Below are 16,363 nucleotides of genomic sequence, written 5' to 3' on the forward strand. Positions count from 1 at the left end.
CACACCTCTCCCTTGGCTGGCTGTTACAGGATAGCTTTATTCCTTCAGACAGATCCATTATTTACAGCACTTGATAGTAAACACAGCAAGAGACAGAAGGGGTTTCTTCCCTTCAACAAATACCAAAAGAACAGTTTCATTCCATAGTTAAGATCTGTACACATTTGCACATTTGCAAAATTCAGTCCTCTCCTGTGGCAGCTCCCCTTGGCCCAGCTGTTCCTTGGCCCAGCTATGCCTCAGGACACCTCTGGAGAGAGGTGCTGACCTCTGGCTTCTGGGATTTCTCCTGGGGATAGGAAGGAGAAGACCATGTGCAGGAGCGCCGGCAGGGCTGGTAGGAAGCAGCAGGCGAGAGGCAGGCCAGGCCCCTGTGCTGCAGTAGGAAACAGGCTGCTGCCCACGCCAGCAAGCTCTGGGTTAGCAGCCAGCAAGCAGCTTGGGCAGAGGGAGCAGCTTTGGGCTCCCTCCCCTGCTTCTGCCTGCCACTGCAGTCCCCATCCCACCTTGAGCATCACAGGAACCACTGTCACCTCTCCCCACATTGAAGGGCTTTGCCTAGGGCACCAAGTGACTACACGTCCAGCATCCACCCTGGCGCTGTGCCCAGCAGCACCGAGGCCATCCTATGAACATGGCCTGTTCATAATTCACAGGGTTCCTCTGGGGACTGGGCCTGGAGCAACCCCGCGTGACCCACCGGCACTGCCAGGGCCACAGAGCTGGTCCCCAGGAGAGCAGCTGTGGCAGCAGAGCCATGTGCCACCCCTCAGCACCACCACGGAGGGCTGGGCACAAGGCCCAGCTCCAGGGACGAGCCCACCCGTCCTCACCCAGCAATAGAGCTGCCAAGGCCCATGGGGGAGCCTGGTTGCGCTGGCAGGGCGTGCTGCCAGCCCCAGAGCCGTGAGGGCAGGGTAAGACAGGACTGCCTAGCTACACAGCGGCCAGCTCTGGGAGCTGGGCAGTGCAGTGGCGGGTGGATACAGGAGAATGGGCTGCGTCCAGGAGCTGCCTCGCTCAGCAACGGCCAAAGCGTGGGTCAGAACCAAAAATAAGTTTGGGAAGGGAGGGAGAGGGATAGAAAACACAGACACGAAGGTCCTGGGGAAGCGCAGAGCTGAAGGCCTGGACACAGGAGGACACAAGCCACAGCCAGCTGCGGCCAGCACAGCCTCACGTTGGCATCACTGGCATTCCCACAACGCCAGACCCGCCACCAGCCGGGTGGGCTCTTCCCCTCCTGCCACAGTCCTCAGCCACAGCGCTGAGACATGGGCCCACAGCATCCGGGCACTGCCGCAGCATGGTCAGGCAGCTGGGCACTCCGGCTTGCCTTCTGCTGCAGCTGCAGGGACTCCCCTCAAGACAAGGTGTTCCCGCCTTTCACAGCTTGGGCTCAGAGGAAAACACAGTTTCTCTTTGTCCCCAGACTCCACCTCGGCTGAGGGCTTGTCACTGTGGTCCCTCCTCCTTGGGCAAAGGGTAACATAGATCCAAGTGCCACTGCCCAAAGCCACAAAGCCCAGCTGCTGCTTCTCACAGTCTTGACTCCCAGGCTACTGCCGCTTGGCTTTATACGGGCGGGAGCGTTTCCGGCGGTCCGGCTTCCTCTGCTTGTGCAGACGGCCGATGCTGACTCCCTGCCGCCTGCGGACGGAGATGTTCTGCTCCACAAGGCTTGCCAGCATGCCTGCAGGGGGAGAGGCAGACAGACATGCCCCGCGCTGGAGTGCTGGTGTTGCCCATGCTAGAGTGCAGCCCTCCCTCTCTCACCCAAAACCCATCAGTGCGCTCCTCCTGGGACTATAAAATCAGAAGGACACAGAATGGAGACGTGTGGCTCCCCAGATGAGCGCTACCTTGTGCCCCAGGTCTGGCAGAAGCAGACATCGGGACAGGGTGAGCTTCCCAGGCTCCCAGCTGCTGCTCTGCCACGCTCAGTGCAGCTCCCCCAGCTGAATCTGAATCCCACACTCCATCCCCTGGGCCAAACGGCACGGCTCACCTTCCTGGGCCAGCATGGAGATGAAGGTACAGATGAATTCATCATAGTTGTGGGTTCTCCTCTGGTCATCAATCTACAAAGAAATGACAAATCCACAAATAATCCACGAACGGGTAGCAGGGAGAAAGGAGAGCTCAAGGCTAACAGGGGGCAAAGAACCGGCATGCCTGGCCCAACCCAACCCACAGGCCAAAAGAGACCAGAGGAGAAAGGGACCCACCTCCCAGCCCAGCTCAGGCTGGTGCACAACTGGGACAGTCGCCATCCCAGTTCAGATGACAGCATTTTCCACAAAGAGCAGCTGGGAAGAGGTGAGGGTGGGCAAGGGAGGAATCCTGCCAGGCCCTGGGGCAAAGACTCCCCCCTTCCTCCTGTCAGTGCTAATGTGAAGCTGTGGCCTAGCTGCAGTGCTCCACCATCCTCCTCAAGCTAGTTTGTGCTGCCCAAGGGCTTCGGTCTGTCCTGGCGGGAGCTCTGCCCCGTAGGGCTGTTTGGTAATGGGAAAGGGACCCCAAATGCTCCCCATCGCCGTTCTCAGCTGAGCCACTCTCCCTCCACTTTGACATCAAGAAACCCCAGACAGAAGCCTTCAGGGAGCTAAACTGGCAACACAAACAAGCCTTCAACAGACACACCTTGAATTTCTTCCTCTTCTCCACCTCCTCCTTCAGGCAGGCCTCGTAGTTCGCAATCTCTGCCTCCACGCACTTCAGCAGTGCCAGCAGCTCCTGCCAGGATCAAGCAGAGCAAACGTGAGCAAATGAACCCCACCACAGCCCAGGAGCCAGTGGGGTGAGCTGGTGGGTGTTCCTCTCTGTGCTGGGAAAAGGAGGATTCATCAAAGCAAAAAACACTTGCCAGGGTAAAAAAGATCAGTTCATTGTAGGGAATTTCTGAGTCAGAAGGTGATCAATCAGCCAGCACTATGGCCAGCCCCAGGGGAGCCAGGTTCTGCCCAAGCCTGGCCCAGCCCCATGTAGGTAGTTCTCTGGGACAGGGGGAAGGGTTGTGTGCATGCCTGAGAAACACCCCAGGGCCTCGTTCTTCTCAATAACAAAATTCGAAGACTTCCCTTTTGAGTAACACAGTTTCTAGCCAGCTCTCCTCCAGGGAGCCCTTGATGCGCTTGTGCTGCCTGAGCCTGGTCCTGTCTCTGGCTGGATGGCAGAGACAGGCAATAAAGAGCAGGTTGGGATTTGGGGATGCAGGGTCCCACCAGCCTCTGGCCCAAAGGAGAGCACAGCACACCAAACGTCTCAGCTGCGGGAGACATCGGCTCTGCCCTCTGCCACGGCAAATGTCCCCGAGATGACGCAAGGCTCAAAACCTGCACTGCCCTGTGCCTCAAGGCACGGCTGCGGCGACATGCGAGCGGAAGAGCGTGCACATGCGGTTCGGTCACTGCCAGCGCTGCTGCGTCTCTGGGTGAGCGCAGGGAGCTCCATGTTCCCAGGGCTGTCGCAGCACAAAACTCACCTTGGGAGAATACTTTTCCCCCCCAGGGTGATCACTGGTCCTGCCAAGTCCCACCTTCTCTTTGCTGTCACTGGCCTCACTGCCCTCCTTCTCGTCCAGTTTGATTGCGACTGGGGCCTCTTCACCAGGTTTGATGGAAGGGGGGGAGCTTTTCCCCCCATCTGTGCACAAGGGAAGGAAGCGTTAGGAGCCATCGCAAAGGACCAGTATCCACTCCCGAAGTCAAAGGACACTGTCACATCACTGCAGGGGACGTGCCACCCCCCCAAAAGCTGGCAGGCACCTACCTGCAACAGCGAGCGGGCAGAACACGCCATCCTCCGTGAGGTGCAGCAGCCCAGTGCTGATAACCGGCCCCAGGTCCCTGACGGCCCGGTTGTAGCGCATGCAGTCAACACGCAGCAGGCCGTCCTCCTCGCCGAAGAGCACCTTGGAGATGTGGGAGGTTACGGGGCTGGAGGGGCGGGTGGGGTTGGCCGAGCGGATGGGAGACCGCAGCGGGGAGTTGAAGGCGCTGCCAATCTCAGAGGCAGTGTCCGTGCTCTCGTTGCTGGGGGTGGGAGAGGGCTGGGAGTGGGTGACCACCGCCACGGCGGCGCCCCCGCCGCTCGTCTTGATGGACAGGGGAATGGAAAGATCCTTTTGAGATTCCTTCAGTTTTTCAGCCAAGACGTTGATGGTGTTGGGCTGGAGGACGGAGAGCTGGCCATCCGCAGCCCCTGTCACGTGCTCTTGCTTTACCTGCCCTTTCCTTTTGTACCTGCCCAGGAACACAGCAGGGAAGGTGAGTAGCTGGTGGAAGGAGGTGGGGGCCCAGCGCAGGCACTGCCAGCTCCGCACTCAGCACTCCAGGCTGTCTGCTGGGATGAAGCAAAGCCTGAAACATTTCTAGGTTGCCCCCACTGCCACCAGCTTCTCTGACAGCACCCCACCCCATTGAAGTGATCAGCTACAGGTACTCCTACACAGCCGGGGGGCACAAGGGGCTTCCCAAAGGGTGCTGTGTACCCCTGTTCTTCTTCCAGAAGCCCCAGGAGCAGCCTCGCTGTGCCCCCACCTTCCTGACCTTCACAGCAGCCTAAGCACACCAACACTGTCACCAGGAGCTGATTTGGCAATCGCCACTGGGGAACTGAGGCTCATTTCAGAGAAATTAAGCCCCCCAGGCAGGGCATACCACATTTCCTTGACCACCAGGCACCCTTCAATGCAGTACAGCCAGCCTCCACCCTCCAACCACAAAATACAGCGATTTATCAGCTACCAGGCGACCTTCTGCAGGTCAGGCTCCACCACCCACACAGCCACCAGTGGCACTAGAAAAGTCCTAGCAGGAGGGAGCTTTGGAGGACCCCCCCCCCAGAGCTGGGCTATTCCATTTATTTGGGAACATCTGGAAAAGGAGGGAAAGCAGAGAAGCCCCAAAGCTTGCTGCCGATACACAGTTACTCAGGGCAGCCAGAATCCAGGGTTGATTGTGAAGAGCTACAGAAGGGTTTCACAAAATCCAGCAAGTGAACACTAAAATAGCAGGCCAAGAGAACTGCCCTAATTGCACACACAGGTGCAGGCTCTAACACAGCTAACAGCGTGCTCAGGAAAGATCTGGAAGTCACCACTGGTGGTTCTGCAAATGTCTGCTCCCTGCCCCTCACCCTCGGCTCAACCCATCACCTGTTGGAGTTACGAACTTCCTCCTCCTCATCATCATCGTAGTCATCCTCATCATCCGAGTACTGCTGGTGCTGTCGGACTGGGACCCGGCTGCGACCCACTCCTGCCGCAAGGTCTTCCTCCTCCTGCAAAACACCATTGCTGAGGGCCTGCCAGCAGCGGGGCAAGGAGGAAGAGCCCAGCAGACACATCCTTGGTCCAGCCAAGCACCAGGGCTTGCCCCTTCCAAGAGGCGACAGGGGACCCTTGTGACCTCTTGTGACAGGTCTGTCTTTACCCTCTCACCTTCCACCCTGGGTTAGTGCAAGGGTAGGCAGGCTGCAAGGCAGGGGAAGGGCTTAGACTAGCTGACAGCCATAGTGCCATGGAGGTGAGGGACTAGAATTGAAAAGCTCAGCTCAAGCCAGGCATGCTGCTGGCCTTGAGCTCCAGCCTACCTGCATGGGGGATTTGGCATAGTTGTGATTATCCAGAAAGGCTGGCAATCTCTGCACGATGGGGTTGGGGTTTGCTGGAGGCGCCCCGTTGATACTGCTCGCTGATGTCTTTGCCGCTAGTTTGGATTTGTTGGGTGGGCTCTGCATGGCCACAGGGTGGCCCTGGCTGGCGGGCTCCTCGGTGCCATCTGCCATACAAGCACAGCACAGCCTTTCACGACCAGCACCATCACATTTTACTCAATGTCCTCTGCCACCCCTCGCCCACCCCACATAGCAGAAGAGCTCTTAGGCTCCACCAGACCATCACACCCACTTCCCATTCCACCTCCAGCTGTCACAAGTGTCCCCAAGCTTAACCCTTCCCATTTTCAAGCTCCACATCCCTCCAACGCTTCTCCCAGGCACAGAGGCATCTACCACATCCCAGCACAGTGCGCGCAGAGCTGGGCTTGGAGGAAAAAAAGCAAAGCTGACCATAAAACTCCCTCAAGCTCCAGGTCAGCCAGCCATGATCACCATCCTGTGCTTGCTCCATGGCAGGCCAGGCTGGCTGGCTGGCAACACCACTGGTACGGGGGTCTACCTGGATGGATGCTCTCTGGAGTCACGGTCTTGCTGCTGGCTGGCTTTGCCTCTTCTGGAGGCTGAGACTCCTGAGACTTCTGGGTCTGGATCAGCTCAGGCTGAGTTACTCGGATAAGCTTGAAGGCAAATGATAGATAGAAACTGAGTGCTGGACTAGGGTGACCCAAACCATATCCCTCCTGTTCAAGCACTGCAGGAGAACTTGCAAGGGTGAGCCAACCACCGAGCGTCCATGCACACCGTCAACACCACAGATAACCAGCCTCGCTCCCTGGCCTTTTGCTGCTTACCTGGGAGGTTATCTCCTCTTCCCAGAAGACATTTCCCAAGGCCAGAAAAACCCATAAAATACAGGGCCAGGGTCTCTACAGCACAGGGTGATGACCTGACAGCAGAGCCTATTCCCACCCCTGGTTCGCACTCTCTCAGGGCTTAGGCTGTCCTACCTGCTGCAAGGCCTCCAGCACAGTCTGGCGGTTCATCTTCAGGATGTGCAGTTTGGACTCGTACTTCATCCTCCGATCAGGCACCACCGCCATCAGATTGAAGCGGATGTCGTGGTACGGCTCCCTGCAGGGACAGCAGACATCAGCTGCGAGGTGGTGGTGGAAAGCCTGTCTCCCAGCAAGGGGGGTCAGCAGGCTGCCAGCCATACCCTGCACGCCTCCTGCGGGCTCTTTCCAGGCAGCGCCTCCCCTGCCCTGGTGTTTAACACCAACACACAGGAGGCTTTTCCCCCAAAACCAAGTCAACTTCTGGCTGAAGAAGCAGAGCAAGGTTACTTCAACCACAATGCAAAGCATTCTTCACAGAGTGACCGGCTGGTTTAGGTGGGAAGGGACCTGTGGAGGTCGTCTGCTCCAACCCTCTGCTCCAGCAGGGTCACCCACGGCTGGTTGCCCAGGACCACATCCAAATGATTTTTGAGTATCTCCAAGGATGGAGACTCCACAACCTCTCTGGGCAACCTGTGCCAGCGCTCATGCCCAAGCATCCAAGAAGCCCAGAAGCGCCATTCCTTCTCCTATGGGCTCAGGCTAACAAGGACCTAATCCGGCCACTCTTACCTGCATGGCCATTTGCAGGGACTCTGCATCGCACAGAGAGTGCAGCTTCTCTGCGCGCTCTGAAGGCAGGCAAACTGCAGGCAGGAGAAGGCAAGGAGGCAGTGCACCTGCAACCTTCCCAAGCAACATTCTCCACCCCAACTTCCACCACTTGTTGCACAGAGACCACAGTAGAAATAATCCAGGGAAAAATGGCAAGGGGCCAGTGCCTGCACCACAACCTGGTACATTACCCTGCAGTGGCTAGGCCGATGCGCTCCATGATTACTCTCCTGGCTTTGTCCGTCCATTCCTCATCATCAGCCCATGGCCCTGTGATAAAGAGACAGAGCTGGACTCAGCAAAGCAGGCCAAGGCTCCTGCTTCAGACTCACAGAGCGGATCATGCCATCCCCACGAGAGGCAATATCATTGCTCCCTTACATACCAGGGAGTAAGAAAGGGCCCAGGAGGCAGAAGGACCACGCTGTCAGCCCATATGTGGAACCCCCTGCCTCTGCCTTCCAAATGGAAAACGTAAGCTATCTGCAGGGCAGAAAGGTGAGTTTTGAACCCTACAAACCACAAGCAATTCACAAGCTCCGGGCTCACAAAGTTCAAGGAAATCCCAGCTCCTGCTGGAATCCACCTGCCACTGGATCTGGTGCCATGCTTAAGAAACCCAAGCACATGAAGTGGGTACCTTACCAAAGAGCCTGACAGAAGCAAAGTCCTAGCAGGGAGAAATGAGTGTCTGAAAGACAGAACTAGCGGTCAAGTTGTAAGAGAAGGAAGTAACCTGAGCAGCCTGCTGGGATCTGTGTTGGGACCTTGTGCCTCAACACACAGCGGTTGTTTGGCACAAGGAGAGGGTAAGGAGTACACAAATACTGCTTGTGATACTGAGTTATTTCAGAGCTGCAGAAGGACCTTGTGACCCTGAGCAACTGGGGAGGAAAATGGCAAGGCTGAAAAAAGCAATGCAATGAATTTACAAATAACTGCCTTCTAGACACAGTCCCCAGCGCATAGGCTCCAAAATGAGCTATCAAACTCAGGACAAACCTGGGGGCCACTGGAATGATTCTTCACAAACATCAGCTAACGCTTAGTGGCAATGAAAATAATACATGCATTTGGACATACCGGGGGTCTATTCGACTGCATCAACGAGTAGGGACAGGCAGGCTCTTACCGTGGTCAATGGGATAGACCTTCAGTCCGTCAAGCTCAAACAGCCGTCCCTTGATGGGGACGTAACTGACAAAATGAAAAGCCTCCATGGTTCGCACAGCGCTGATACCATTCTGCTTTTCCGGCAAGTGCCGTGGCTCCGGCCTGCAAGGGCAAGAGAGGCAAGAGGTCAGTGGAGTCTGCCTCCTCCAGCAAAAGTGAGCTGTGAGACACCCCCTCACTCACCTGGCATGGCTGTTGTGGGCCTTGGCCAGCTCTGGGGCATTGCCGATGGCATAGCCTTTACTCTGCAGCAAAGAGCAGGAGAGGAAAGCAATTGAGAAGTGACATGAAACAAACAAGATGCTTCACCCACCAGCTCCACACTCCCTCCCTCCCTCAATACACAGGACTGGGAGAGCAACATTCAGGTACATCCTCTGCTCTGGTGAATTACAAGTGAAACCGAAGATGAAAAGAACACACAATTTCTGCTAAAGAAATTACAGTTAGATAGGAACATAGACTTCAAGATAGGTCTGAAGGTAGGAGAGAGGTCCTTTGATCACAGACTTAGAGAATACACCTGGGCTAGGGAATAACAGGACAGAAGACTCAGAGCTGTGCCCAGTGTAAGGGGACCAAGGCTCTGAGCAAAGCAAGGTAGGAAGATGAGAAACAAGAGGCACTACTGACGTAGCATGCAGCCACGAAGGGCTGGAAAGGAGCCAGCTCGTTAGAGCATCATCCTGAGAGGGGAGCAAGAGGCAGATTCACGTGTGCCACCCATGCACAGCCCTGCACACCCCCACCCCTACCTCAGGGCTGAATCCTTTGGTGAAATCCTTCATGCGGCTCAGTGTGGGGCCCAGGTCGACATTGTTGCAGTTCAGGAGGACGCTCAGCAGGGCATGGGTGGCACAGGAATTGGGGATCAGCTGGAGGGTGACACAAGGACCATCTTAACCAGCAGGAAAAATGTGACCCTTCAACAACCCCTCAGAGTCAACAATAATCAACTGAAAAGTACTGACGCAAGAACCACTTGTGGGAGCAGCGACTTGACCTCGGCTCTCAAAGAAAGGGAGGAGGTCAGTCTCGTTTAGCAAGCCACAGCATGCCCCCATGAGCATCTGCTCATAGCACAAGGCCACGGACAGGCTCGCAGCCCTCACTGGATTCCCTCCAACCTGGAGCTCAGGGCAGAGACTCCCAGGAAAGAGGAGCTGCCCTCAGGACCAGCAAGAGCAGTGCAGCCTCTCAGCACCACGTTGCTTCCCTGTGGTGTCACACAAGACACCGCCCCCCCTCTTTTCCCTCGCCTCCAGGCTACCTGGTGAGCAAAGAACATGTTATTAACGATGTCATCGTCGATCACCGACGTCTCATCCACCAGGGTAGAGACCTTCCGGCGTGATCTGCGCTCCTCAATCCACTTGAACAGGAAGATGAACCCATACACAGGGCTGCAGAGAGAAGGCAGCAGCTGCATCATTTTGGATGGACCATACCAGTGGCACTGCTCTGCCATGTACCAGAAACCTTCTATCTCAAACCACGGGCAGAGCAAAGACAGAAAGGAAAAGCAGAACCACCAGCCCCATCTTTCTGGAAGTGACCACCCCTGTTACCCAGGACACTCTCCTGTGCTGATGTTCCAGGCTCAGACAACAATCAAGCTTGAAAACTTTGGGGTTTGACAGGTCTTAAGATGCTCAAGACATAGAAACAGGAGGTGAAATCCACCTCTGGACACTGATTGACCTGCAGAATAGTGCCTTACCACCAAATGACCCCTCCTTTTAAATACAGGTTGTATTCATTTTCAAGAGGAGTTCAGACAACGGCTTTTAAGACAGCAACAGCCTCAAAGCCATTTCAAAGCACTGAGACAGGGAGAAAGCCCACACTGCAAGCACACTGATTGGCACTGCACCTCTCCGTGGGGAAAGGGAGATTAATCCCTTGAAATATGTCCCCCACCTGCCCCACAAGGTCTTTCTCAAGGCATGAGATCACCCATCTGCCCCAAACCCGATGAAGCACTCTTGGTTCATCATTTACAATGCTGAATGATGAGCTCACACAGGCCCTTCTGACCACCTGGCGATGAGTTCCCAGGCCCACAGACACAGTCTCCTTAATAAAACTGACACTTTCACGCCTGTGACTTACCCTTGGCATTTGCTCTGCAGATCATAAATCTCTTCAACCTGGACTCCCTTGACCCCTGCAAACAAAGGGCAGAAGCTGGTGTAAAGCCTACCAGAAAGGACCAGGGGTAAGGCAAAGCATGAAACCAACTTCCCAGGAAGGTTTCTTGCACTCACCAAAATCTTCGACCAGGAGTGTGAAGAGACCTGAAAAGGAACAAAACCAACAGGTTACTTCTGGCTGACGAGAGCAGAGAGGAAACCTGCTGCCACTGGCCCCCGAAGGTTCCACGTGGTCCCAGGCCAAGGCGCAGCCAGAAAAACCGCAGCAGAGTGGCACCAGGATCATGCTGACTCCCCAGGAGCAGAGCTGTTGAGCCCTGGCTTGCTACAGAGGTGCTCTGGCTCCCTTCATCCCTCCATCCCCATTCATCATCCTCTTCCTCAAGAGGACCTGAACCAACCCTCTCCTGTTGGAGCCAGATGAAGCTGGACCCACCTTCAGCATCTTGAACCCCTGCAGATGACCAGCCAAGAAGTAAATCCCCACTCTGAGCAGCAGCAGGGAACACCTAAACGACGCACACTCTTCTAACTGGAGGGAAATGTGGCTGAATAGATCACAGGATATTTTTTTAAAAGATCATTTATGTCCTTGTTAGCAAAAGACAGTCAGTGAAGGGAAAGTCAGCTCAGAGCAACAGGGCTGCAGCGGAGTCCGAGGGCCAAAAGGCTTGTCTTCATCTCCCTCTCTCCTGGGGGACCAAATCCAAAAGCCTGTCTCCAGTGACTATAAAATTCCCACTACAGAAGGACATAACCAGGATACAGAGATAACAGCAAAGAGTCCAAAGGATTATTAGACATCAGCGACTGAGCAGCAGCTTCTACTACGATGCTGCAGCAAAGGCAGTCGGCCCAATTTTCAGGCAGTCCCCCCCGCACACAGAGTTAGTGAGCTCGAGACTGGAATAATAAATCTGCTTCTTTCGCTCCCATATAAAGGCTGCTGAAAGCCTGGGAGGAAGTCCAGGGAATATCAAAAAGAAGGGTTCAATCCTGAGAAACATCCCTGTAAGCAAAGGATTTAAGGAACCTGGTATAAGCGGCTCAATCAAGACAGCAAGAGCCCAAGGGGCTTCCACACCAAAGTTAAAATGACAAAAACAGGGAGGAAACTTCTGGGAGCAAGAAGTCTTCACTAATCTAGCAGAAAATGTCCTATTTCTTACAAAATTGTCAGTGGGAAGAAACACACTATGGAAATAACATGCTTCAAACCAGTGACAGCCTCCTCGCTGTGCAACGTCGTTACACCAAACCCCAGCACCTTTCTGACAGAGATGTTTTTGCTCAAAATACTTGATGCCGTGAGGGGCTCTGTCGTACAGATGACATCTACAGACACTTCAGGCAGTGCCGCAGCCTCGCTGCCTTCTTTGCAGCAACCCTCTTAAGGCAAGTGGTCCTTGCAGACCATAAGGGTCTTCAGGTGCTCATTACAGCCACGATTCTTGTTCCCTCTTTAGATGGCATCTGTTACGGAAGCGGGAGTCACAGCTGTTTACAGGTAGAGTCTCTCAACTGTAGAAGCTTCCGCAAAAGTCAAAAGCCTCGCTCAGTCTCCAATTTCAACAGTTACAGTCTACTGATCATGGCAAAACACGTGCGACACGAGATGTGAACCTTATCACAAGCTCTGCCCTGCAGCTGGGGAAGATTTGCATCAGAGCGAGGCCTTGCAAGTACAAACAACCATAAATGCCAAAAGCAACGCTGCTCCCACAGGTACCACCAGAAAGAGAAGACCAAGCAGAACTGGCAGGCTCGCTGTAGCTCAGCCCGGAGCACTCCCGCATCTCCGCAGCAGCTCACCAGGACTGTGTGTCAGACCAGCAGGGCTGCATCGAAGGAGATGGGAAGTCAGCTGTCATGTGTTTTCCTCCTGTCTGATCAACATCGCTGGAGACTCAGAGAGAGGATGAAGCCAAACTTCTCCGAGCGCACCGTGAAAGGACAATAAGTGAGGGGAAGAAGCTGCAGCAAGAGAAATTCTGACTACGCATCCAGAAAAAAACAATTCTTTGCTACCAGCATGGTCAGCCCTGGGACAAGGACACAGAAATCTCTTTCTTGGGCATATTCAAACTCAGGCAGACACGGCCATGAATGACCTGAACTAGACTAAAGTTAGTTCTGCTTTGGGCCAAAGACTTCCAGGGGTCCCTTCCCAGCTGTGGTTCTTCTCCAAATCACTTCAATATTTCATATTACTTCAGCATCCATGAACAGCATAATCCTGCTGCTGTGATCACTCCTGGAACACTCGAAACCCCCACCCCAAATTATTTGGGTCAGCTGGAGGAAACATTCTGGTGTCCACAAGGACATGCAACGCCATGCCAGCAGCCTGGATATTCCAAAGGCTCCCCTCTCTACGCAAACAGCCGTAGCAGACAGCCCAAATCTGGATCTACCGACCCTTCCTGACCAGTAAGGCACCGAAAGCTTTCACTCCCAAGCCCTGTAGCGGGGGGGGTCACTCCTAACCACCATACCAGTGGACACAAGGGTGTTCACCAGGCCCAAACACCCACCTCCGCATCCAAACCTCCACACACCCAAAGGAGCGCAGCTGCAGCACGCCGAGCGCCCGCCTCTACAGCAGTATTAGGGCAGGAATTCATCCCAGACAAATTATCTTCCAAGGAAATAACCTTCCCTCACAGGTGTGAGAATCCAAACCATGTCCTGCCTTTAGCATCATCGTGATGAAGAAGAAGGGGGAGAATGGGAATGATTTTGGCAATTCCCGAGTACCAGTAAAAAGAGGACAAAGAGCAGCAAAACTTTGGCTGACTGGGAGACCGACAGCACACAGAATCCTTTGCTGAGTGCAGAAAGACAAGTATAATGCCAGGGGTCCCATTTTCTCACCCACAGCTTCAAAAATACACCACCACATCCTAAAGACCAGCTCTCAGTCTCCTGGAGGACGCCCCCAAATCACACCATGGCAACTCAGACACGTTAAAACAACGCTTAGCCAATACCCCAGCTGACAACGGCTTTGACCCTCAAATCCTAACCTGCAAAACAAACTCTGGGACTCCACCACAGCAAGCACTTTCTCCAGCACAGTGGGAACGGGACACCCGTGACCATCCTGCTCCCGGCTGCTCAGGTGCCATACCAGGCTCTTCAGCACCTTTCCTGGACTACCTGGGGGAGATGGTCTGATCTACCCGCTCAGCTGCAAAGTGATGACAGGATCTGACACGCGTGGGATGGAGATACCACCCTCACATGCTCTCAAGTGACACAGCTTTTCCTCAATCACCCGTGAAGCTCTGGGGCAATCGCCAGTCAGAGCTGTTTCTGTAGCAAAGGGCATCCCATAGGCACGCCTCTCCCTGTATTTCAGTGATATTTTGGGTTTTATTTACAAATGGCAGGAATGCTTCATGCTACACCCTCGTGGCATTTCAGGTGTTTTCCACAGAGACCCCTGGGTTTATCAGACCACACACACACACAGAGGTGTCCGGGGCACCTCAGGCCCCGTGTACAAGTGCTACCAGAGCCCAGGCCCCACTCTGAGCCCTCACAATGCTCTTGCAGCTCTATTCACCCATCCCTGCCCTCATCCCACACTTGCACCCCTACACACAGCCTCCTGACATACCCTTTTCTGTCTGCCCTACACCCCTCTAACCTCTCCCTAAGTTCTCCATAAACCCCCCGGGGCTATGTCCCATATACCGTGAACCCGCACAGCCCCCCTTCCCTCCAGGACCCACGTTGCCGCACACTCCCCTACACCCTCACCCGCCCTCCCAACCCTCTGCCCACACCCCCAGGCACCTCCTTTGCCCCCTTAACAAGCTTCCCTCCCCAGGCCCTCCTCTCCCCGCGCCCCCTCCCCTGCCCTTGTTGCCGCCCCCACGCACTCCCACAACCCCTGTCCCCCTGCACCCCCACCCTAGGCCTGCACCCCGTAACCCTGCCTATACACACCGCACCCCAAGTCCCCCCCCCCCCAACTTCACCTACAGCCCCGCACCCCCGGCCTGCCCCCCCCGCCGCCCCCACCACAGCCCTCACCGCCGGCCCGTCCCTCAGAGCCCCCCCGCCGTCCCCGGCCTGCCCCTCGGAGCCCCTCGGCCCAGGCCCCACCACCGACGTGTCCCTCAGAGCCCCCCCCGTCCCCGGCCTGCCCCTCGGAGCCCCTCGGCCCAGGCCCCACCACCGGCCCGTCCCTCAGGGCCCCCCCGCCGTCCCCGGCCTGCCCCTCGGCCCAGGCCCCACCACCGACGTGTCCCTCAGGGCCCCCCCCCCGTCCCCGGCCTGCCCCTCGGAGCCCCCCGGCCCAGGCCCCACCCCGGCCTGTCCCTCAGAGCCCCCCCCCGCCACCTCCCCCGTGCCCGCGCCCCGCCCCGATGCCGTCTCCGCCGCTCACCGGGGTCGCTCTCCAGCTCCAGCCAGCCCTTATTCATCTTCCCGCGGGCCGGGCCGCGCCGCCATGTCCGGCCCCGCCACCCGCCCCGACTCCGGGCCCCGCCGCTGCCGCCGTCGTCGCCCGCCCGTCTGCGTCATCGCTGCGCGACGCCGCGTGACGTCAGCGCGTGCCGCGCCACATCGGTCTGGACGGGGGTGGCGGTGGCAGCGCCACAAAGGTCCCGCGGTGGCGGGGGAGGCCTGGGAGGGCCCTGGGGGCCGGGGCCGCTCCCTGCCCCGCCCCGGAGCTTCGTCCCCTGGAAGCGGAGCGCCGCGGGTGCTCTAGACCCGGCCTGGGACTAGACCGTGCGGCCTCTGGTGAGGGGCCTGGGCCTGGGCCTGTCGTGAGGGGCTGGGCCGCCCCTTGTGGAGGTGTGAGAGCTCGCGGTGAGGCCGGGGCCAGTCGTACCGGCCCTGCCCCTGCCAGCAGCTCCACTTAGGCCGCCTCGGAGGCTGGAAGGCTCCCAGGGCAAGCAGGCGCCACTGCGCTGCACTTCCTTAGGAAGTGGGCTAAAAATAGGAGCCGGATCCACGGCTGCGCCCGTACCCCCCGCAGCTTTGTTCTGCGGCTGTTCCCACGAACGTCCCGTCCCCCAGAGCTCCCCTCACCCTGCTCCTGCCCTGGGGAGCTGGCAGCTGGGCTCGCCTGGCAGCAGCGAGACCCAGGTAGGGCTTGTTCCCCTCATGGAGAGTTGATGGGGGGGCAACAGCACTGTACCTGCCCACCAAAGTTGTCTCCTTCCACCCCCGCCGGGCTGGATGAGGACCTGTTCACGTTCATTCAGCCCCTGGAAATGTCTAGGGGCCCAGGTTGCCTCTGTTGGCTGGTTATCATGAGAGACAAGGCTGGAACGTGAGCCACGCAGAGCCCCTGACAAAAGCCCTTCTCCAGCCCTAGTGATGTAAACCTACCCAGGAGGGCCAGGCTCAGTCACCACGGAGATTTACGGACCTCTACCAGGAGGGGGAGGCCCTTTACGCGGACTTCTTTCTTCTGGTCTTTGTTCCTGCTCAGTTTGAAACATTGCTGGCCCCAGTGTCACCTCCAGCCTCTGCTGCAGGTCACCTCACGGCCAGGTCCTGCACAGAGCAGAGGGACCCCCCTCTCGCTGCCTCCCCCGGGAAGGGCAGCCCAGCCCCTGCTCTGCCGAGCACAGGGGGTCACTCAGAGGCAATGGGGCACAGGCGTTTCAGCAGGATGGCTCATTGCAAGCACTTCAGAGCCATTAAATCCAGGCCCTGAGGAATCAGACTTCTGTCTCTTATTTCTGGCTTTACATCCATGTCCCTCCTTGTCTCTACTTGTTGCTT

General features: G+C 56.6%; 1 protein-coding gene across 3 annotated transcripts; it reads right to left on the reverse strand.

Moving 5' to 3' along the window:
- Positions 1–61: 61 nt before the first annotated feature.
- BAP1 (BRCA1 associated protein 1) lies at positions 62–15,079 on the reverse strand. Of its 3 annotated transcripts, none has more exons than XM_059823081.1 (17): positions 15,015–15,079; positions 10,733–10,762; positions 10,578–10,632; positions 9,736–9,868; positions 9,221–9,340; positions 8,649–8,710; positions 8,425–8,567; positions 7,484–7,562; positions 6,630–6,699; positions 6,182–6,299; positions 5,596–5,783; positions 5,159–5,283; positions 3,772–4,244; positions 3,485–3,645; positions 2,644–2,736; positions 2,009–2,081; positions 62–1,693 (listed from the first exon to the last, which is right to left on the reverse strand). In XM_059823081.1, exons 1-17 carry the CDS (start codon positions 15,049–15,051, stop codon positions 1,560–1,562), a joined length of 2,094 nt encoding a protein of 697 aa, XP_059679064.1. In that variant the 5' UTR covers positions 15,052–15,079; the 3' UTR covers positions 62–1,559. The 3 variants fall into 3 exon arrangements, with proteins under 3 accessions (XP_059679064.1, XP_059679063.1, XP_059679062.1); XM_059823080.1 differs by having other exon boundaries at positions 3,539–3,645; positions 6,630–6,753; XM_059823079.1 differs by having other exon boundaries at positions 6,630–6,753.
- Positions 15,080–16,363: the final 1,284 nt, after the last annotated feature.

The sequence above is a fragment of the Gavia stellata genome, chromosome 12 (genome assembly GCF_030936135.1).
Source record: "Gavia stellata isolate bGavSte3 chromosome 12, bGavSte3.hap2, whole genome shotgun sequence".
Classification (NCBI taxonomy): Eukaryota; Metazoa; Chordata; class Aves; order Gaviiformes; family Gaviidae; genus Gavia; species Gavia stellata.